At 51.9% G+C, this 23,205-nt stretch overlaps 1 protein-coding gene across 4 annotated transcripts in view; it reads left to right on the top strand.

Moving 5' to 3' along the window:
- PLXNA4 (plexin A4) overlaps window positions 1-23,205 on the top strand; it is a 628,886-nt gene that overhangs the window by 502,421 nt on the left and 103,260 nt on the right. For all 4 annotated transcript variants that reach the window (XM_085005420.1, XM_085005418.1, XM_021078937.2 and 1 more), the window contains 4 exons: window positions 9,454-9,554; window positions 18,981-19,104; window positions 19,746-19,899; window positions 21,139-21,238. In XM_085005420.1, coding sequence (XP_084861546.1) covers window positions 9,454-9,554; window positions 18,981-19,104; window positions 19,746-19,899; window positions 21,139-21,238 — 479 coding nt within the window. The remainder of the gene's footprint in view (window positions 1-9,453; window positions 9,555-18,980; window positions 19,105-19,745; window positions 19,900-21,138; window positions 21,239-23,205) is intronic.

Consider the following 23,205-nt stretch of genomic DNA (forward strand, 5'->3'; position numbering starts at 1 on the left):
CGGCCACCAGGCTGTTTCCAAGGCCACTTCCTGCTGTTAACTCTGTGAAAGCCAGAACAGTCCTCCTGTCCCGGGCTCCTGCTCAGCCACGTGTGGGCTGCCGGATCTCTGGGCAGGACGTGGCCATGCTGCCCATCTCCTCTCTCAGATGCCCACCTTGCAGGGTCTCGAGAGCCCAGAGAGAGGAGAAAATGGGACCTTTACACTAAGAAGTGAACTTGTGGCAGTAATCCAGAAGTTATAGATTTGGGGGGAAAGCCAAGACTGTCAAATCGATTATCTCCACGGGGTCCTTGGAATATGTAGGAGCTGGGCAGGAACCAAATTCATTCATTCATTCATGCAAGCATTCACTCTCTTGCTCATTAATCCCCATTTGCTGTGCCTCAGCCGAGTGCCAAGTATGGTGGGATAAAGATGGCTTCACACCACCCCTCATGGGGGCGGGGAGGGCATTTCATCTGAGAAAGATGCTGGAATGACGAAGAGTTGTTCTTGGCATTGCATTAACACGTTCATCTGTGCCATCTCAGGGCATCCCCAGAATGACCCTTCAGGGTAGTTACTGTCATCCTTAGATAACAGAAAGGAGGCCCAGAGCGGTTAAGTAAGTTGTCCAAGTCACACAGGAAGTCACAGATCCGGGATTCAAACCCAAGTCTTTCCCCCAAAATCTCTGCTTCTACCTGACTCTGAGATGAAACTATTCCAAACTCTTTTTGCCACCCCAACCATGCTTGAGGGAGCCAGGGGGTCTCCCTGGAAGAGGAGGGCTCTCTGACACCTGCTGTCAGCCTCTCCTTAGGGCTTCTACTCAGTGATGGACCACTTGGGCCCCTGAAGGGACCCCTCTCAGCCCCTGAGCTCAGCCAAACCTTCCTGGTTGACAGTAAGCAGCCTCCAAGGCTGTGGAATTTTCAGCCCGGGAACCTGGGTTCGGAGGAGGGACCAGAGGTTTCTCAATCCCCTGGCCCATGTGCAGGCTGCAGCCCTGGCTTCATTTCAGTTTCCGCCTTTGCCACCGCCCTGCTGTGTGACCTTGGGCAAGCTGCTCAGCCTCTCTGGGTTGTGGCTTTTCCATCTGTGCAGCAGGGAAGCGGCTTGTTCCTTGCTTGGCAAGAGGGTCTGGCGGACTGGAACGCAGGCCATGGCGGCGAAGCCCACACGGGGAGGTGTGAGGCTGGGGCGATTTCTCCAGGCTGCAGAAATTGCGCTGAGAGCTCCTGGCCCAGCTACCGCCCCCTGCTAATGAGGAGCAACATATGTTGATGATTCCGGCGTCAGGCTTACTCCTTGGCTGTCCGAGTTCCCAGAGCAAAACTGGCTTCCTATTAGGCATTTATACTTATTAATAGCAGCAAATTGCAGCCCTCCGCAACATCTGCTCCTTTTTATTTGCGAAGAGCTTCCCAGCCCATTTGTATTAGTAGTATTTTGTGATCAATTTCTCCCAGGCAGAGGAGGTCTGAGTCCTCCAATCTGAAAAGGAGTCCGAGGAGGCCTAGGGTGGAGAGAGAGCTGCTCAAGGTCACCTAGACCCCCGGAATGGATTAGAGCTCAGGCCTTCAGCTTCCCAAACCGTCTGCTCTGGAGCTGCTGTCCTTGCTGTTCAGTATCGACCAGCTTGACCCCAGAAGGTGGGGACAGTGATGACAGCATTGCTGCTGTCCTTGCCCCTGTGCTTGAATCTGCTCTCAAGGGAGACCTCTGCTGTATGAGCCCCCTGGCCAGAGCACAAGTAGGAGAAATTGCAAAGTTCAAGGCAAATCATTGCTGAGGAGCTTCTATTGCTGCCAAGTAGACAAAATCATGTTCCTGGCACTGGGGCAGCCAGGAGGTCAGGACAGAGGATCCTAGGAGCATCCACGTTTCTAGTTAACTCTCTGCATCTGAAGAGCCATAGGCTCTTTCCAGAGTCTTTTCTGGTACTTTGCTCAGGGCCTGGGCCTCCCTCACATCTAGAGATCGATCGTCATAGAGCGTTTGGTCAGCACGGGAGATACTAGGAAGGTTCGTTTGTCAGGTTAGACCCGGTTTTCCATAGTCTCCCCAACATGGTACCAGATACATAGAACCTGAGTGTTTTTCTAGACCTGTTTTGGCCTCAGCGTAGAAACTTCACCACTGTAACCCAACCCCTCCTCGTCCAGCCTCTCTCCTTCCTCTTCCAGGACCTTTGTACCCAGATATGGCTTTTGCCCAGGACCTGTGCATTCGTTAGCTATTGTCCCCCAAATGCTGTGTAACAAACCACCTCAAAACTCAGTAGCATATAGTAAAAAGTATTGCTTCTCCTTCTCGTGGACCTGCAGATCCATTGTGTGTCAGCTGATCTGGGTTAAGCTTGGCTGGGTGGGGGTAGGGAGAATTCTGCTTTAAGCTGCTGTGCCAGTGGGTTCGTCTCCTCTCTGTGGGTTGGGCTCAGGTCTGTTCCACATGGGCTCATGTGGCTGAAGAGGAAGCAGCTACCTAGGGAAGCTATCTTTGTGCAGTGGCAGAAGCACAGAGGGCAAGGCCAAGCACTTACACCCATCTTAAAGCTTGGCCCTGTGCTTGCTGCCATCCCATGGACCAGACCCAGTCCTGAGGCCAAGCCCAAGGTCGGGGTGTGGGAGGTACCCTCCACCTCTCCGTTCATCATAAGGCTGAGTGGGAATGGCCATGGAAAAGTAAGAGGCTGCTTTAGGGTAGTGAAGAGTTGGGCCTCATTGCAGTCTGCCCCAGCCTGTGACCAGCCTTCTGGCCTCAACCTCTTTTGCCAGTCTGCCAAGTTCAGGAATACCCACCTCCTCTGAGCAAAGGATGTGAATGACCGTGTCCCAGGCACCTGGAGTGACGTGAAATAAACACAGCTTCCTGAACCAGCACTCAGCTACCACAAGCTCAGGTTCTGGCAGCATGGGACTTAGAGGCCATCACGGGAGACAGGGCTCCACAAAACCCCTGTGTGGCCCCCAGGTCAGGAGAAATGAGGCCTGGAAAGGCAACCAGAGGCCACCTAAGGAAAGAAAGGCCCTGGCAGGGCTTTGAGAGGCTTCTCAAGATCACGATGCTAAGATCCATGTGTGTTGCCGGGTTCATCATTTTCTAGACTAGGACTGACTTTCCCCAACTCTGCTTCCTTTGCTGGGGGACAGGAGATGGGTAGGACGGTGGACACCAGGCACAGCATCCACACAGCTTGACAGCTCCGCAGCCGCCTCTAGGAGTTTCCAAATGCGTCATCTTGCCTCTTTCTTTCTTCTTTTTTTGACAATTTTGAAGGAAATTGGGTACTTAAGAAGCCTTTTGGACATTTAAATTAACTGCCACCATCAGGCTCAGTGAATCCACGGCAGCATTAGCATCCAATTATAAGAGGAGAGATGGAGTAATAACTCGCATTTCGACCAGAATGTCAAATACTTAAACAAATTAGAGATACACACAGAGACTGGACGTTACATCTACGGGACATTTCTGAATGTAATCAGCAGAGCGGCGGACACCCTTTGGAACGCTAACAGCAACAGGCAGAGTGGGACCCTACTGCCGCAGGAAAGCATCCCTCAGAGTATCAGGGAAACTAGACAGGCGGGGCCGGGACCCAAGGAACCGTCGAACATGCCTCCAGCTGCTGTGCATGCATCCAGGCCCTCCAGGGAGTGGATTCTGTCAGTCAAAGTGCAGAAGCTTATAAGGGCCAAGACCAGGACTGCGAGGCCTCCCATGTGGCCCCCTTTTCTCTGTGGTCCATCGCTCCTCGTCTTCCTGTCCCAGGTCATTGTTTTGTAACGACATGGTCTTGGTTATGGGGCTGGACGCGTGAGGGAACAGAGGCAAAGATTCTATTGGCAATAGGTCAAAACCAGACAAAACTACATTGTATGGTTTAGGGACGTTTGCCTTGGTGGCAAAAAGACCAAGCACACCAGTGCAGTTCCCAGAAAGGTAGTGGAAGGGGAGAGAGGTGGATGGAGAAGGCCACACGGGCGTTCCTGGTCGTAACCGGGGATGAGCAATGCCGAGGCAGGGGCTGAGCAGTAATAGGTGAATCTGATTCCAGGGGCCCTTTGCCCTTGCAGGAAGCGTGCAAACTCCACGTCCCTCTCCTGTGCCTCTTGGAAGGGGTGGGAGATGAGAAGCGGTTCTGGGTAGAACAAGGCTCTGATGTTACGTTTCCAAATCAGGGAATGGAGGTGCAGAGCTTGAGAGTGACAGATCCACTTACATAACAATACACAGTGAGAGACGTTCACCCCCAACCCTTTTGTCCGTTTGAGATTAAACTGACTCACTCGAGGACCTCAGGATATTTCATACACGTGGGTTTATTGTCAGTCTACCAACAGAAAGCTCCTCCCCCTTGACCTAGGCTGCTGAGCAGAGAATAGGTGTTCCTACGTCTGCCCAATAATTTCTGTATCATTCTGATGATGATGATGGTAAAATCCACGGACCATAGGATTTGCCATTGGAGTTGTTTCAGGTGTTCAGTGGCATTAAGTACATTACACGGTGCTGCGACCATCCCACCATCCTTCCCAAGATCTCTTTCCTTCTTCCCAGACTGACACCCTGTCCCCTTCAACACCAGCTCTCCATTCCCTCTCCCCCAGCTCCCAGCAGCCCCTTTCTACTTCCTGTCTCTAGGAGTATGACTGTCCTGTATCTCATGCAAGTGGACTCATGCCATGGCTGTCTTCTCGAGACTGGCTTATCTCACTTAGCATGATGTTTTCAAGGTTCATCCGTGTTGCCATTCGTGTCAGAATCGTCCTCCTTTTTAAGGCTGAGTAATATTCAATCGTACGCATATCCCATATTTTATTCATCCACTCCTCTGTCCCTGGACATCTGGGTTGCTTGTACCTTTGGGTTATTGTGAATAATGTTGCCATGAGCCTGGGTGTACAAGTTCAAGTCCCTGCCTCCAGGTCTGTGGGGTAGGTACTCAGAAGTGGAAGTACTGGATCATATGGTTAATGCTAAGTTTAACTTTTTGAAGAGCTGCCAAAATGCCCAGTAGATTTCTGTACAAAACCGACAGAATGTGCCAAGAAGACTACCATACTCTCATCCCTCCACCCAAGTTGCCCCATGCCCCCCAGCACAGTGTAGGTGCACATGGAGGTCAGAGGTGGGACTCCTGCCTCTAAAAGCAGTGAGGGAGCTATTGCAGCCACATCGATCACTTGTTTGGGGTCTCTGAGACCACCCATCACTAGGACACATTCCTCTCCAGGTAGGTCACGTGACGTCTGACTTGTTCTCTAAGCAGAAGCCGCCTCGGTGACTTTCTTTTTTCACCTCTTCCTGTGGTCTGAATTCCCTCACTCAGTTAATTAGCATGCCTGGCATTGTAGCTGAAGACTTTAATCAGCGTGGGGTGGTTTTAATTAATCCTGTGGCTCTGCATCTGGAGTGGTTTGTGTTCCAGGGTCAAGAGAGGAGCCGGAGATGGGGGGATGGGAGGGACGGCTTTGTTTGGTGTAAGGTGTGCTGGAGAATCTAGATGTCTGGGGAAGGAGAATCATAGGGCCGAGCCATCTGGCCACCTGTGCAGCTTACTAGCAAGGTGGGGGCCAGAGCCATTAGGGTACAGAATTGCACCCAGATAAATGGTGGACTGAATCTAATTTTCAGAAGTGATTCAAACTGTCAGGAGGAGAGTTCCCATTATGGCTCAGCGAGTTGCAAACCCAGCCAGGAAACATGAGGATGCGGGTTTGATCCCTGGCCTTGCTCAGCAGATTAAGGATCCCACTGTGCTGTGAGCTGTGGTGTAGATCGCAGATGTGGCTGGGATCCTGTGTTGCCGTGGCTGTGGTGTAGACCGGCGGCTGCAGCTCCGATTCAACCCCTAGCCTGGGAACTTCCATATGCTACAGGTGTAGCCCTAAATAAATAAATAAATAAAGTGTCAGAATTTCTGATGCTTCCCAGAATTACACGTGGCATGAGGCAAAGCGGTTATGTGGATTAGAAGATATGGAGTCAGTCCGGGAGAGCATGGCAATGCCTGATGATGGCACTTTGGACATTTCGCTGGGTCTGGCCTTCTTTGGAAAGTCCTGGAAAGGGTGACACTCAGCTCTCAAATGACGGCAGTCCTTCTACATGGACTGTCAGAATCCTGGTGGCTCCCCAGCTTTCCCATCCCCCCTTTTAAAAGAATGGAGAAAACCTAGCCAAAGTTCAGAAGAGTCATAAAGAATGACTGCAAGTACAGCTAGATCCTATAAGAAAAGATGAAGGAAGCTGAGTAGCATAACTTCCCGGGATTTATGTCCTTGTCCCTTAGGGATCCATCCTGGTGAAAAGCAAAGTACATTTCTGTTACGGGAGGTGGTAAAAGCCTTGAATAAGTCCGGGAAACTGGATCAAGATGCAGCCGTGAATGGTTTAGGGGCAGACAGCATAGTTCAAAGAAGAAACGATGTGATCCAGATACTAAAGAAGAAAAAGTTCCTCTAGGCATTAAACTCCTGACCAAGTAGAGAGGCTGTCAGAGCAGTTTGGGGTAACGAAGGGCAGAGGTTAAGCGGCTGTACAGTGAAGAATGGGTATTCATGACAAAGATGGCAGCAATAATAACTGTCACTTGCAATGCACTTGATCATTTACCAGTTTCATACTTCTTGGGTCATCTGAGCTTTGGGAAACTCCCTGAGTTGGTAGGAGGGGGCCGGAGGGGATTTAATCTCCGTGTTGAAAGATGAGAAAAAATGGGACGCAGAGACAATAGGATCTCATTGCCAGTAAAACGGCAAAGCCAGAATTTGACCTTAACTCTGCAAGGCTCCTACGCTCTTTCCAACCCAAGGCAAATGACTCGTCTCAAATGGAAAGAGGAAGGGCCTTACAGTTCCAGGTACTGACCTTATGAAATGCCAATTGCAAGGTATTTTTGGAGATGTGAATGCCAAGGCTTTGGAGAAGATCGGCTTGGCCAAGGCAGCTGGCTCTTTATGTAGTACACCCCAGAACCCCACGGCACAGTCAGTGACAGATTATAGAACATGTCACTGGGAGAAACAGAGGAGGATATTAATTAAGTTTAGGCCAAGAAAATGCTTTTGATTGAACAAGCCATGATTTCCTCTTTAAGCCCATGCAAAATATGGAGTGCTAGACAAGCAGCTGGAACTTATGAAAACAGTATTATGTTCTTATGCTACCAACTTTCACCATCTATGGCCCCTTTTATTACTTTTTTTTCTTCTCTAGGCATCAGATTTTGTAAGATTTTTGCCTGCTAAACAAACTGCATTTACTAAGTCATAATATATTTCCTATTTTTAATATGGGAAATGCATCACTGAGTATGCACACAAGCAGAAACCAGCAACAATCCAATTTCCATTAGGCTTTTGGAAATATTGAAAATAGCCATGGGCCTTGTTACCATTCAGGAATTCCTAGGAATCTAGGTACTTTGGGTTGGGCACCTTTGGTCCTGTGCTTATGTGACATGTGTGTCTGTGCCTGTTTAGGGTGAAGGAAGGACACGAAAGAGGCAACAGGAAGGGAGGTGGTTCCCTGCTGTGTGTGGAGTCAGGGAGGTCATTTGTAAGAAACTGATGGGCAGGATCAATTATGAAAATGGGCAGGTCGTATGTAGGCTGAGCCGAGGCATGGCCCAGGCTGCTTGCATGAGTGGTAGTAAAAGGAAAGATAAAATTCCAAATGTGCAAAAAGACATCTGAGGAAGTGGCGAAAGGGCCACCCAGGCCAAGGGCAAAGCTATAGGAAGCTAAGAGGGACCTCGGAAGAAGGGGAAGTGCAGGGTGGTCGTGAAGATTGCTCGAGATACGCTTGAGAAAACAAACCAACCAAAAGATGCATAAAGGGAAGAAGAAAATTAAGGTAGAAAGGAAAAAAGAAATCATGTGGGCTTTAAAAAAATAATTATTAATTAATTCTGCAAGAGAGTTTTGAGATTAATTGAGCAGACTCTGGTGCCAGTTCGCCTGTGCGCATGAGTTACAAGTAGCCCCTGCCAAGTGGTACATGATTTTATGGAGGCAGATGCCCTATGAAGCAGCAGGGAAAACAGAGCCTCTGCACTTGCTCATGAAGCACGGAGGCTCAGGCAGGTCAGCGTGATTTATACGTCTCCGGGTCTATCGTGTGATGGCAAGAAATTAAAAAGGACGGCCACATCACATTCTCTTAGCTCAAGCTGAAAGATTAAGTAAGAAGTCTTTCACTGGAGAGGAAAAAAAAAAAGTATCCCGAATGGAAAAGAATATTAGAAAATAAAATTGGAGTTCCCATTGTGGCTCAGCAATAAAGAACCTGACTAGTGTCCATGAGGATGTGGGTTCGATCCCTGGCCTTGCTCAGGGGGTTAAGGATCCGGCGTTGCCGTGAGCTGTGGTGTAGGTTGCTGACACGGCTCGAATCCCGCATTGCTGTGACTATGGCTTAGGCCGGCAGCTGCAACTCTGATTCCACCTCTAGCCTGCCGCAGGTGCAGCCCTAAAAAAGACCAAAAAAAAAAAAAAATTTTAAAGAGGAAACTGGCAAAAGTGGAGAAGAGAGACCAAGGCTATAGGAGGAAAATTAAAATTCCATTTGCTCCTGTGTGTCCTTATTCAGTACCTTCTGTGTATCACATCGTGAGGAATCATGTCAAAAGACATCGGGGCAAAGTGACATCGGAGGACAAAGAAATTCCAAAGATCTTGAGGAGTGTGTGGGAAATGGAAGCATTTGGGCCAAGCAGAAATGTCATGCAGAACATTTTACGCTTGCAAGCGGCTGGTGAAAGCTAAGATAAAGTTTTGGGGTTGGAGAGGAAGCTTCTAGTCATGAAAAGAGTGTGGGTAGGGAGAGAAATAGCAACAGCTGCTCTTTGAAAGCACCAGAGTGAACAACTTTCCGAGCCAGTTGGCCAACATGATGAGAGAGAGAGAGCGTGGGCAAGTAACAGCCACGAGGCGCGTTGATTACACCCCGTGAAAGAGGAAGAGAAAGGTCTTGGACTAGGGTTGGAGGCTCCCTGGCACCTCCGCTGATGCAACCTGATGGAGGAGGACGGGGAAGGGGGTGAAACCCTTTAAGGCAAAAGAGAAACAACGGAGAGAGAAGACACATTTGCGTTTATTACACTGATAAGAGACAAATATGGGATGAGTTGCACGTTTGTAGAGATCCTTGGGGGTTGTGGTGGTGGGAAGATTTAAATGTACATGGTAGAAATATCTTTGATAACAACGTGATAGAATTCTGTGGAGCCTATTCCCAGGGACTTCTAAGAAAATGACAGTCTTAGTTGTCTCCCCCGGGGTTTAGGTGGCCACCTGTTCCAATACCACTCCGGGTCCCTTTTGGTTCTGGGGCTCTAGGCCACTTCCTGCTTCCACACGGTTTTAGGTGATGCACCTGACAGGACAGCTCCGCTGCCTGGTGAGACGCTGGGTGTTGTGCGTGATCTTGACCTCCGTCTCCCTTGTGATCCTGTCCTAGCTCACCAGAGTCCCCGTGGAGTCCTGCGGTCAGTATCAGAGCTGCGGCGAGTGCCTTGGCTCGGGCGATCCGCACTGTGGCTGGTGTGTGCTCCACAACACGTGAGTACCACGGGCAGCTCCCTCCTGCCTCCCCCCCCCCCCCCCCCCGTTAGTCCCTCCGTCCTCATCTTCTTCCCATTGACCTCTTTCTTCTCTCACTCTCTTTTCTTGTTCTTCCTTCCCTGGCTCCTTTGCAAATCTTACCTCCTTCCTTGTGTTCCAACTTCATTTTGTCAAATTCCCGTCTACATATATGGAAATGTCAGCATGGGAATGATGCTGGGTCAGGAAATGGAATCACCCTGGATGAGTCCATACTGGAGGGCTGGAGGGCAACCCCTGGGCATTTCTGCCCAAAATTTGACTGCAGACCGACCTTGCAGGGCCAAACAGCCTGCAAAAGGCCGTGGACTATTTTCCGCAGGCTCCTGTGGGCCTCTAAATCACAAGTGAGATATCCACTGACCATTTAGTGATTCAGAGCCACTTACCAGGAGTTTCCTGGTGGCCTAGCAGTTAAGGACTAGGCGTTGTCACTGCTGGGGCTCCGGTTACTGCTATAGCGGGCACATGCTAAGCTCAGGGCACACAAGGGGCCTACATTCTGGCCTAAAGCAAGTTCTTGGGAATCAGACCTCCGGTCCAGGGAGGGATGAGGGTTGCAGTCTGGACTCAAATCAGCACGTTTGTCAGGTTTGCACCATGGGCAAGACCCTGTGCTAAGTGCTGCCTGGCCAGCCAACAGGACCGGGAAAACCAGAGGGTTCCTGGTTGTGTCAGGATACACCCATTTCTCTGTCACTTTTGCTGACTTTTCCCATAGTTGTAGGGAGTCAGAGGGTGGGAAGCTTTGTAGGAAGACGACAACAGAAGTTGTGTGTGTGTGTGTGTGTGTGTGTGTGTGTAAGGGGGGGTCGAGGAGACATGGGAGGGAAGAGAGGAGATTATGCATGCAGTTCAAGGCGGAGCCCCCATGAACAGGTGGCTCAGGTGGCTGAAAGGGCTGTTTGTACCAGCAAAGGCACAGGTGGGTTGCAGACCGAACAGGCTTAAGAAATGCTCGTGTAATTGAAACCCTCCCTCCTGTCACTCACCCGCAATTGTCCCAAAGCACAGACCTGCCAACCCAGGAGCACGGAGGGTCACCCTGTTGCCGTCCCTTGCAACCCCGGGCCCCAGCCCACAGGCGGGCCTGCTGGTTTCTAATGGCAACAACAGCTTCCACAAAGCGGGTATTTCTTTGTCCATGATCTTAAGCCTCTGTTTGCAGGGCCTCCACCTTGGGCCCGAAAATCCCTGTTCTGACTTGGGTGAAGGAAAGGAAACCTGCAGCCCAGCCCGCCTTCACCTGTCCTGGGCCTGGAAAGACCCCTCCAAGACCAGGTCCCTAGCCCACTCTGTCTTTCCCTCCCCGGCCAGGGAGCCTATGGGTCCCAGCAGGTAACGGGATCCCCCACAGACCCAGCCCCATCGATTGGCCCAGACGTTCCCTTTCTTCAGAAGGGTCATCAGCTTCGCTCCTGGGAGGCTCATGTAACCCAGGACATTGACAGGGGAAGATAAGATCAGCTTCTATAAAGTCTCTTCTTTCTCCCCTTGGGGACCCTGGCTCTTTGCAGATTTCTTCTCTTGGAAGAATGCCCTCCCTGGGATGGGTTGGCAAGGGTTACTGTTGAGGATCCACTTCATATAGTTTCTGCCAAGATGGAGAGAAGGAAAAGCGAGGAAAGGAAGAGAAGGGAAGGAGAGGCAAGGAAAAATGCAGTGACCCAGAGCAGAAGGGATGGCTTAAAACTGAGAACCTGTCTCTGGACAGACCAGCTCTGGTCTCAGGTTCCTCAGCTATGAAATGGCAGTGAAAAGAGCCATCACACAGCCTCACCTGGAAAATTAAGGGAGAGGGGAGTTCCTATTGTGGCTCAATGGGTTAAGGACCCGATGTTGTCTCTGTGAGGATACAGGTTCGATCCCTGGCCTCACTCAGTGGGTTAAGGATCCAGCGTTGACACAAGCACAGGTCGCAAATGCAGATGCAGCTCGGGTCCCGTGCTGCTGTGGCTGTGGCATAGCCCTCAGCTGCAGCTCCCATTCGACCGCTAGCCTGGGAATTTCCATATGCCACAGATGCTGCTAGGGGAAAAAAAAAAAAATTAATTAAAAAAGAAAATTAAGGGAGAGGCTGTGCGGATATGCATGCTGCCCCCTGGGGGCCCGGAGGTAGCTCTGACTTCAGTGGCTGTGGAAGCAGAGGCCATGGGTCAGGCCCAGAGCCATTTCCATGGTCCCCTTCCCCTTTCTGTCCTTCCTAGGACTGAGGGCTGTGGCTGGGTGGTTGGGACAAACCTACCACTGGAAAGTCTTCCTGCTTTGAGCAACCCAACCAGCCATGCCCTTTAGAGTCTTCGCCAGCCATGTGTGTGGCTGCCCAAGGGCTACCTGGGAAAGAGCAAAAAGAGCAGTCTGTCCCATGGCCATGCTAAATGTCCCCTTAATCCAGTGCAAACTGATTCCCAAGTGCAGGTCCTTTTGTGCTGCTTCTTAGCGTATCCCATAGCCTGGTTTTATTTTTTACTTTTTTTTAGACCTGTACCCAAGAGTTACTGAATACTCTCATGCTAAGCGGATGGTCTCTCCTCGGGCTGTTTGCAGGCTGTCTACCCAATAATGAGGAATTGTTAGTTTCCACTTCTGCCCAGCAAACTCTTTGCAGTCTATGCTATGGTCTTCCCAGACTCTGCCCGAAGTTTATCAGCCTCTAGTCCAGAAGAAAGAGTCCCAGATGAGATACTGGTGTATTTGAATTTTTTCTCTCCACATCTCAGCAGATATGGCTGTTCCTTGGTATCTGTGGGGAATTGGTCCCAGGACCCATGGCAGGTACCAAAATCTGTGAATGTCAAGTGCTATAGTCAACAAACTTTATCTGAGGTTCCAGGTCTACAGACTCAGCTAACTTTGGGTCATATAGTGCTGTAGTATTTATTGAAAAGAACAGCTCATGTATAAGTGGACCCCAAAGTTGCTCAAGGATTGGCTGGGTTAAGGAACTTGCGTTTTCTCATCTTAACCACTGCCTTCTGCCCGCCCCCTCCATACTCACTATGTACAGCACATGCCTTCATGAGCACAGCATTGGTAAATCCACAGTAGCGTCTTCTTATACGAATTAGGAAAAGTTTTGGTCCATGCAAGCTCTGAATGTCCCCCTCAGTCCAATGACTTAGCTTCCTGGGGAAGGCCTGCGTTGTTGGGCTACTTCTGAGGCTCGAAATCCAGACATGCACCCCATAGACTGGCATTTGCACACTCTGTGTGGAGTGGCCCAGCTTGCACAAAGCAGGTGGCTCCACCGCACCAAACCTGCTGACCTGGTGACACTAACGGAAGTGAAAGCTCCAGGAGGTTGGATGACATGTAGTGTGAAGGCCGATTAGAAACAATTGGAGTAATTGTTGAATGTGTCTCCAGCCTCCTCCTGTAACTGACTTGATTGGAAAGAGGAGGGATTAGCCTGCAGTGATGCGCCCTGGCTCTCTCCTCCTCCTCTTTCTCCTTCTCTTGTCCTCCCTCCTGTCCTCTTCCTTTTCTCTTCTCTCCACGTTTTCTTTCCTAACCTCTCCTCAACCACATAGAAACAAACTGGTCCCCACACAGCACTGCCCACTGACGAAGAGCAGGAGAGACAGCCCCACCACCTTCTCAGTGGCGACTGCTGAATGTACCCTCTCTTCTCGGAAAGCGGGAGCCGCTCCTCGTCCCTGTCACTGCCACCTGGGTCATTCCTTTGGGGAGGGGCCGAAAGAAAGCCAAGGCAAGACTCCAGCCTTGGAGCCAGGACAGAGCGTGGCTTCTCAGTGCCTGCAGCGGGGCCAGTGTTTGAGCCAGTCGTGCTGGGACAGGACCACGTGGCTGCTGCATCAGCCCAGAGATGTTCTCGGGCCTCCACTAGACTCATGTACCTGCTGGTTCCCTTTAAGTCCCGTGTTCTCCTCCTGCTTCCTGACCTCGCCCATTGCGTGAGGCCCGGGAGACACCGTAAATCCAACATCTGCTGCTCAGGTTGGCTTTTCATCTTCAGAGATGGTAAAGGGGTGATGGGTTCAGTTGCCAGCAGCCGGTGGCGGGGGAACATTATAGTACAGCCATGATCTTCCTGTCTCAGGGTTTATGCAAGAACACACCTAAATGCTTAGACTTGCAGGAGACCATGGGCAGCCACTGGGTCCCAGAGTCACGGCACTGAAAGGACTCATCTGGTCCATGCCTTTCACATAAGAAACCCTTACACACCCAGCTTCCTAGAAAGGTTCCGTTTACTATCTGGTCTGCCTTCCTCCAAGCCCCATGCACCTGCCCGTTTCCCTGGCCCTTCCTGAAGAGGGCAAGCGTGATGATGTTAGAAACCCAACCTCCTCCCTCATCAGGGTTCCCAGATGTGGCGACAATGATCGGAGAGCCCCCGTGATCTCCAATGTGGCTAAGGTTCCCCTTAACTTTCCTATAAAGCTCTTTTGGGGAGCCCGACCCCAACGCCATTTTTCCCCCTGCCTCCTCGTGTTCTAAAGGCACATTCCCCAAACGTTGCATTTCAAGCACAGGCCATGACCCATATGAAATGTTAAGTATTGGGGGTCCCCTGTGGGGAGAAGCACAGAGCCAGTACTGATCCAAGGCAGGTAGACCCATACTGGAGGGCCTGGGGAGACGGCCCGGCAGGGACTCCCCCACCCCGCCACTGCAGTTCGGAGGCTCACCCAGGCCGGACTCACAGGAAGCCCCACTTCCAAACCGAAATGTGCTTGCCCAACCAGCGGCACCGAGAGTTAGTATTTCTCTCACTGTATTTAGGAATTAATTTCTAGAACTTAATCACCACCTCTTTCCCTCTCCCGCACCCCCTTCCCTTCTCCATTCCTCTCCCTTCTAATTTTCCACTTGGCTGGGAATTTCCCAGCAGTGAAAGTTCAGGCTTAGGGGAGGCGGTGGTAGCTGCTTCATTAGAGAGGATAATCTCATTGGAACCACTGACTTGAATAATAACCCCTCCAGGGGCCAGGGCCTTTGTCCCCAGGGCTCTTAGCACCTCCAAACCGGGGCTGGAGGACCAGCCACCGCAGAGAAAGTGGAGAGAGGCGGGAAAGTAAGTGGGGCTTAGCAGGGCCAGACTCCAATTCCAGGGCAGGGGCATCTTCCGGGGGCCTGCTTCCTGCTGGCCACCCTCAGGTCCAGGTTCGGAGGGTGTGGCAGTGGCAGCAGCAACGACAAATGTCTGGAAACTCAGCGCTGGATAGCATGCCTAGCCCTGGAGCATGGAGGAAGCAGGGTCTTCCTCCATGTCCAAGGGGCCCCCACAGTGGAAGTGAAGGAAATACTTTAGGAAAGTACCTGGAGCTCCTTTGAAGGGACCATCGAAGCCAGCCTCCGCCCCCACCCCCCTGCCCCCCAGGGATCATGAATTAACCCCTTGCGCCTTTCCTGGCTCTTGCCTGAGCTAAAGGGAAATCACAGCCTCAGAAGAGCAAGAGCCATTGCCCTGCCAGACCCTCTCAGAACTCGGAAGGAATCCATCCTTCCCTTCCATTTTTCTATCACGTCGAAGGTCAATCGTCTGTGCTTTTGGACATTCGCAGTTTCCATCCTCATGGACCCTGAGGGATGGTAGAAATGTCAAAACATCCCTGACACTGACCTGAAACTTGACTTGCCACAAAGAGAGCCAAGTTCTCAATACTCTTTGACAGCTAGGAAGAAAGCAGAGCTACAGCTCAGACCACTCTTTTCCTCTTTGCTCCCTCCTGCCCTCTGGGGCTCCCGCTCCATCATTAAGAGGAAAACTACGGCAGCCATCCCTGCCTTTTTGTCTTTGATTTGCCCCATGGGCCAGTCTGGGAGGAGATGTGTGCTCCTGGGTCAGCTGCAGTTGGGGGGGGTTGAATGGGGAAGGCAGAGAAGGGATGGGAGAGGAAGACTAGCTTCTATGGAGGGCTCATTATGTACAAGCTGTGCCCTATTCTAAATGATTTGCTTGCATCATCTTTTAACCCCCATGATAACCCTATTAGGTAAGTATTATTTTGCTCCCATTTTAGAGATGAGAAAACTGAGGCAACAGTTAACTAATTTGCCCAAGGTTATTTAGTTAGATGGGAGGTTTAAAACCATAAGCATTATGGAGTTCCTGCTGTGGCTCAGTGAGTTAAGAACCCGGCCAGTATCCATGAGGATTCTGGTTTGATCCCTGACCTTGCTCAGTGGGTTAAGGATCAGGCATTGCCGCAAGCTGCAGGGTAAGTCACAGAGGCAGCTCAGATCCCGAGTTGCTGGGGCTGTGGTGTAGGTTGGCACCTGCAGCTCCAATTTGACCCCTAGCCTGGGAATTTCCATATGCTGCAGGTGCGGCCGTAAAAAGAAAAAAAATAAATAAAAGGAGATTTTACATATGTGTGTGAGTGTGTGTAGATATATATATATATATGTAATTGTAAGTGTTAGGTGGCTTCCCTGGTGAGACCTAAATCTGGGGGGAGAGGACATGAGGTTAGCTGTGGGCTCTCAGGAGCCATGGAAAGATGTCGTCTCATGAACTCCGGAAGCAGCAACCCATGCAGATCAAACTTGCCTTGAGGTCCCCCAGCCAAGTTCCTTTGTACCCCGTGGAGGAGAGAGGGAGTCACCTCTTTTCTATCTGGACTCTATTTGGTAATTCCAGGTGATGTTTGGTCTGAAAGCAGCTTCCTTTTCCCCCTCTTCATAATTTAATCAAAGACATTTTTCAGATCTACTGATTGCTCTTGGAAACAGGAACTTCAAAGTTGGGGAGTCGGTGAATAATTGAAGCCCGTACCAGCTCTCTGGGTCTGCTGTTAATGGGAGTAATAGCACTATTAATAGCGATGTCAGTGCAGACACCCTGGGAAAGTCCATAACATTAGCTTAATGGCTGGAGGTAATGAAGTCCTCGCAGAGGAGCTAGCCTGGTAAATTAACTCCCCAGACTTTTAGGCAGATGCCCTTGTTGCCATGGGTCTGCTAGAGCAGCCCGGGGGTGCCTGGGAGACGACCATACTCATATCTGACCTTTCACTCTTGGGATGAGATTCCTAAAAGGGTCCCGGAGAATCCACAAGTCTCAGTAATACTCAGAGTGCTTCCAGTGGCAGCCACACAGCGATTAGCCTAGAGAAGAAGATTAAGAGGACATTTTAAAATTGCCCTAAGCACATAAGGAGACATCAGGATGGCAGGAAAGTGGGTTTAGGCTAGGAGCTTCTGGGAGGTAGAGTACAGTGGGTGAGAATGACGGCTCCAGAGTTCATCTGTGTTCAAATACAGACTCTCTCTAATGAGCGAGTGACCTTGAGTAAGTCACTGAATGCCTCTGCAGTTTCCTGATCTGTAAGGTGGGGTTTACAGTGGCACCTACCTCTTGGCATCGTTGAGAGACTTCCGCGGCGTAAACGGTTAAGCCCCCATCACAGTGCCTAATAGAGCTCAGTGACTCGCAGCTGTGATGATCTTTTTCAGAACTGTGTTTTATTTCTGCGTTGCACATCCAGCTTACTCCAAGGTCATCCTTCTTGTCTGAATCTCCCCTTTCTTCCTTTTTTTTTTTTTTTTTGGCTTCCATGGCACATGGAAATTTCCAGGCTAGGGGGCAAATCCAAGCTGCAGCTGCCAGCATACACCGCAGCCACAGCAACACCGGATCCAAGACACTTCTTTGACACAGTGTACCACAAGCTGTGGTGTACCATAGCTCCACTGGATCCTTAACGGCTGAGAGAGGCCGGGAATCGAACGTGCATCCTTGAGAATACTAGTCGGGTTCTTAACCTGCGGAGCTACGGCGGGAATTCCTCCCCTTTCTTCCTTCAGTCCATGCCCTCAGTGAGGTTTCTCAGCGAACTTCTCCTCCAGACCCTCCACTATTAGGTCATCCTTCCTACAAAGAGGCCAAGGTGCCTTTCTTCCCCGAGGCTGGGAAGAGAGGCCCCCACAGCTTTCCTCTGTGCCCAAGAGTCACCCTAAGAGCAGCTCAGGATTCACAGGTGCCTCTCTCCCCTCCTCTTTTATCCCACCCCTCACCCAGCTGCTTCTGGAGGCAGAAGTTCCCTCCCAGCACCTGCCCCTGCCCGCAGAGTCCACCTCCCTGGCTGTTCCACTCCCTACTCCTTGCCTGGCGCTCCCTCCTGCCTGCAGCAGCCTCTGACATCCTCCTTCCTCTGTGGAGTCTCTTCCCTGTAACCAGAAGAGATCAGTGCTCAGGACTGACTTCCCTGCAGTCCCATCTCATCTCAGTGTGTCACTCTGAGGACCCCGGCAGAACCAGCAGCCTAGACATTCCAAGTTATAGGCACTCGGCAAAGTTCCATGTTCACAAGGCTCATCCTTGGGTTGAATACTGTTTCTTGAAGGTTGGACACCTCCCAGCACTAAGCTCCCACTGGAAGGCGGGGCTGGCCCCGGCCCCAGAGAAGAGCTTAAGTGCCTGTCCCTGCGTGTGACGCATCCACGTGGGTGACTACCATGACTCTTCTGTGCATCTTTCACAAGCCCCCATCCTGTAAGATCGCAGGTCACCTGGATGTGATCTGCCTGTGACACGGGACACTTTTGAACAGCACAGAACACTGAGGACTAATGGCAAAGCTTTTAGAGCAGTAACCCTGGGCCACGGGGCTGGGATTGGATCCAGAGCAGCCTGGCTCCAGAGCAAGCTCTGAACCACCACTACACCCTGCAACCGTGATTCCTCCCTCCCTCCTCTCTCCCTCCTCTCCCTCCTCTCGTTCCTGCATTTACCTTGTGTCTGCTGGGCAGGAGGTCTGTAAGGGATTCCAAACTAAGTCATGTAGTTTCTTCTTTTGAGAAGCTCACACTAGACAGGAGATGGCTGCACTTAGCCTAATGCTGGTGCTATAGAAGTTCTAGATGGTGGGAAATGCCACCGTGCTCGTAGCTTTGCCTGGGGTGGGAGTGGGTTTCTCGGGGAGGGGCACCGCAGCAGATGCATCAGAGTAGGAGCCCGCCTAGAAGGGTGGTGGAAGTTGGATGGTGGTGATGTGGCCAGCGGGCTGTCCAGACCCAAGAACTGGCATGTGCAAAGTCGAGGAAATCTGAAAGAGTAGCCGTGTGGAAAGAACAGTCTAGGTTACTACGGGGAGAGTGGCTGAGGAGGAGTGGGGAGGGGAAAAAGACAGGACTTTCAACTCTTTCTGAAAGAGGGGGCCCTGGGGGCACTTTAGGATGACTCTGAGTTTTGCACTGGTGACAAGGACAAGTGATTAGAATGACCATCTTCTTCTGATTCGGACGTGATGAGGGAGGACCAGGCTGGAAGAAGGAAACTAAAAGCTTAGTCCTGGCCATGCTGAGTTCGGACACATCCTAGGAGCTGCTGGCAATGCCTGACCCCCTGGTGCGGGGGCCCTCATTGGACTGGTGGCCTTCTCCTGAGTCCCTCGTCGGTCTGTCTGTCCTTCCCAGGTGCACCCGGAAGGAGCGCTGTGAACGGTCCAAGGAGCCCCGCCGGTTTGCCTCCGAGATGAAGCAGTGCGTCCGGCTGACCGTCCATCCAAGCAACATCTCCGTTTCTCAGTACAATGTCTTGGTAAGGCGGTGGGACGGGATCCTGGGACCTGGGCAGAGCTCTGTCCCCTCCAAAAAGGGCCACAGCCCAACACCCCTCAAAGCCGCTCTGGTCCAAAGCAGGGCAGGGGTGTTGAAGAAGGTGTCCCTGGAGAAGGAGGAGGGGAACCTGCGCATGCATATTGGGGAAGAGGCTCTATGCATCATGGATAGAAAGACAGGGAAAACTGAGACACCAAAAACCACCGGAAGAGTGACCAGGGGAGGGTGAACCCTGTCCTTGTCTGTGAGATGGAGGCGCTGTCCGCGCAGAGGCGGGAAAGGGAGACGGCTTCGGTGTTCTTGCCGGGCACATGGTAGTTGGCGTTGCCATTTTCCAAAGTGGGGGATGGACCCACCAGTTCCCTAAGCACTCCATTTCCTGGGGCCAAATCCATTCAGATTCTCGTCTCTTTCGTCTCTGTCTCCTAACGTCCCACCACCCTCTCCATCTGCTCCCGTGATGAACTGGGTCTCTCTTTTGTGTCCGTATGGCCTCATGCTTCTCTCTCTTCTCCTTCTCGCTGCTCTCTCTTGCTCTCCCTCGTTCCTCCTCTCTTGCATACCCTCCTTTTTCCCCATTTCACTCTCCTGCTCCTTCGCCCACTGCCGGGCTGTTCACAGCTGGTCCTGGAGACATACAATGTCCCGGAGCTGTCAGCGGGCGTCAACTGCACCTTTGAGGACCTGTCAGAGATGGATGGGCTGGTGGTAGGCAATCAGATCCAGTGCTACTCCCCAGCAGCCAAGGAGGTGCCCCGGATCATCACGGAGAACGGTGAGCAGTCCCCGGAGGCAGAGCTGGGTGGCGAGGCCTTCCTCCTGCTGCCTAGATGATGAGAACTCAGGACAGACACGGGGCGGCGGTGGGGGGTGGGGAAGGGGAGTCGAGAGAGCACACAGAGGGTCGGGTCGCGTCGCGGTCGGAGGAGGGGGTGTGTGTTGGTGGGTCCCTCCACCGCCTTTGAAATTGAAACCAGGTGAGCATCCAGGAGTCCGCCTCGCCCTAGGTGAGGACAGCAGCTGCAGAGAGGGTGGGAGAGGGAAAGGCCAGCGCAGCATCAGAGCATGCCGGTCAAGGTCAGAGATCATGCTGGAGCGTGGGAGGGCTGGCCGGAAGGGGCGCGGGAGGAGGGGAGGCTGGTCAGGAGCAAGGATGGGGTGCGGGGGTCATCTGGCTCTTTAACCCCTGCCTGCACTGCTGGTCTCTGACCCTGGATCACAGCCCTCCACCCCTGCCCCCCCGCCTCCCCAGGGCTGCCCGTTTGTGGCCAGCTCACTGGAAAGGATGGGCTGGACAGAGGCCCAGCGCTGGGGAGGGACAAGCCTCCTAGGCAGCCTGATTTCATGTCGGCCCTCCCATTCGGGCTTGTCACATTTGTTCCGAGCTGATTGATTAATGAGGCTCTTGGGGAAGGCACAGAACAGGGGGCCTGGGGTCAGGGCTGTGAATTAAACATGGGCTCCAGCTCCTCCCTGGCGCCAGCTGAGGATTCCAGGGACGCCCGCCCGAACAGAGCCCCAAGCCCACTGGAGGAGGGGGTGTCAGCACAGGATCTCTCCTTACAGAGATGGGGAATGAGTTGGTGTGTGCACACACACGTGTGTGCAGAACCTCTTGTGTAGTTTGTGGCAGCATCACCAAAAGTCTACGTGTTTCTCCTGCTAGCGAATCAATGTGTTTGGAATTCTATGTGGCCAGCATGGACATCCTGCATGTTGCCACACTTCTGAATACCTGTCAGTGTGTGTGTGTGTGTGTGTGGACATGAGAGGACCTGGTGAGCATATGAGAGGTGGGTGCCAGGTATATGGTACAGAAGGAGCAATAGGCCCGAACCTCTGCAGCTGTTCTGTTCTTGAGGTTGTCCTGGGCTTGGGCCAGCTGAATCACCCCCTTTAGAACTGAGAGAACCCCTTGGGGAGTGGGCTCCCCTCTGTAGCACATTTCTTTCGGTGGAACCCCAACATGGGGCCATGGCGGCCCCCATGACCTCATGGCTGGCTCTGCCCACAGGGGACCACCACGTCGTCCAGCTGCAGCTCAAGTCCAAGGAGACAGGCATGACCTTTGCCAGCACCAGTTTCGTCTTCTACAACTGCAGCGTCCATAATTCGTAAGTGCCCCCCAGCCTCATTCAGCTCCCTGTTCCTGGGGTCAAAGTTCATCCCAAGATAGAAGACCCCACACCTGTTCCTAAGGAGTTACCATCTAGAGACTCTGCCCAGAAGGAGACGGGCGCCCTCCTCTGGCACCGACAGGGTTAATGGGAAGAGGCCAGAATGAGCAGAGTGAGAACCCGTGGGGTGGGGTGCTCCGAGTCCCTCGGCCATACATCTTCTCTGGCATAAATCTGTCTCACCTGATTCACTTTCCACCATCTGTTGAGGAGGGGGTGCTTATCACCTGAAGAGCAGAGCAGCCAGCCCCCCAGGCGAGAGGAGGGATCTGGGGGGCGGGGCGGGAGATGGTCCACAGAGTCATCTGAACACTCGGTTCTGCTGGAGGCTGGGTCAGGACTCAGCCTGGCGAGGGGCAGAGGCAGGCTTCAGCCTGGGGGGCTCTGGCTCCAGCTCTGGCGCTGTTTGAAGCTTCTACTTCCAAGGGAAGGTGTGGAGGATGGAGGCAGACCAGCTAGGGAACATAGCCATTCTGTGCCCCTGTGTCCTCTGTGAATGAGGAAATAGCAGTCCGCCTCCTGGGGCTGTTGCCCAAATATTTAACAGCTGCCATGCCATGGCAAGGGCACGGTCCGTTGGCTGGGACATCGCTGGTTGCTGCCCCTGGTCATCAGCCCTGCTCAGCCCACAGGAGGCTCCGAGGGCCAGACGAGCCACACCAAGAATAGCAGTTAGAGCCACGTCTGGCCCACAGTTTAGTCACTGTACTATTTCTGTTATTATATTATTATTTCCTCTCTGAAATGATGGACTTGGAGCACAGTGAGAAGGCACAAACCTTTCGTTCACCACAGAAACCTTTCTCCCACCACCCTTAGGTGTGAAAGCCCAATATACAGAATAGATAGAAGTGGGAGATGCTTGAGGGATAAGGGGACCTGGAACCCCTCACATGCCACACAGTCTCCAAAGATGCTCCACGGAACCCCCAGCGTTCCACAGAGCACAGTTTGAAAACCATAGCTCTCAAAGAGCTTTGCTTGTTTTAATATAATGCTTTGTTTTCCTGTCCGTATAGGACAAGTTAGTGAACAAAACCAAAGATATTTGGGGCTCCAGGCCAGTGGGCTCTGTCTGGTTATGACAGCTGGGAGTCCAGAGCCAGCCGGTCCTCCCAGCCAAATTGCTTCAACTTTGGAATTCTTCTCCTGCTTCTTCCCACAGAGCTTCCCATGGCTTTACCACTTGATGGCCCAATCCCTCGCCCGCCTTCTGCCCCCTAGGAAAGTAGAGCAGGTAGATGAAACCACGCTCAACGTTTCCGTTCAGTCCATAAAATGATTTTAGGCATCTTTGGTGCAAGACAGGATGTTACTCATTAGACAGAGAGGATCAGAAATGAATAAGATGCAGGGAGTTCCCGTCGTGGCGCGGTGGTTAACGAATCCGACTAGGAATCATGAGGTTGCGGGTTCGATCCCTGCCCTTGCTCAGTGGGTTAACGATCCGGCTTTGCTGTGAGCTGTGGTGTAGGTTGCAGACGCGGCTCGGATCCCATGTTGCTGTGGCTCTGGCGTAGGCTGGCAGCTACAGCTCCGATTAGACCCCTAGCCTGGGAACCTCCATATGCCACAGGAGCAGCCCAAGAAATGGCAAAAAGACAAAAAAAAAAGAAAAAAAGAAAAAAGAAAAGAAATACTCAATTCCTACTCTCCAAGAATCATGGCCTAGTGGACTAGTGGATGAACAGGACGGTAAACAAGTAAACTGTAATGCAACCATACTGTCCCAGAGATGTAAACAAGGGGTTTGGGGGAATAAAGGCCCCAAGGAGACCAACTCTCCACTGGCCAAAAAAGGTAGAGGAAAGTGAACTCCAGGTGGAAGGACAGCATGTGGGGAGAAGGGCCTGTTCTTGGCCGAAGCACCAGACACACATGGGAACAGTGCACCTGGCCGCCGT

The sequence above is a fragment of the Sus scrofa genome, chromosome 18, assembly GCF_054392235.1.
Source record: "Sus scrofa isolate SSC_HxYL_T2T_F1_AM1 chromosome 18, Sscrofa_HxYL_maternal_Yorkshire_Landrace_v2.0, whole genome shotgun sequence".
In the NCBI taxonomy this organism is placed as follows: domain Eukaryota; kingdom Metazoa; phylum Chordata; class Mammalia; order Artiodactyla; family Suidae; genus Sus; species Sus scrofa.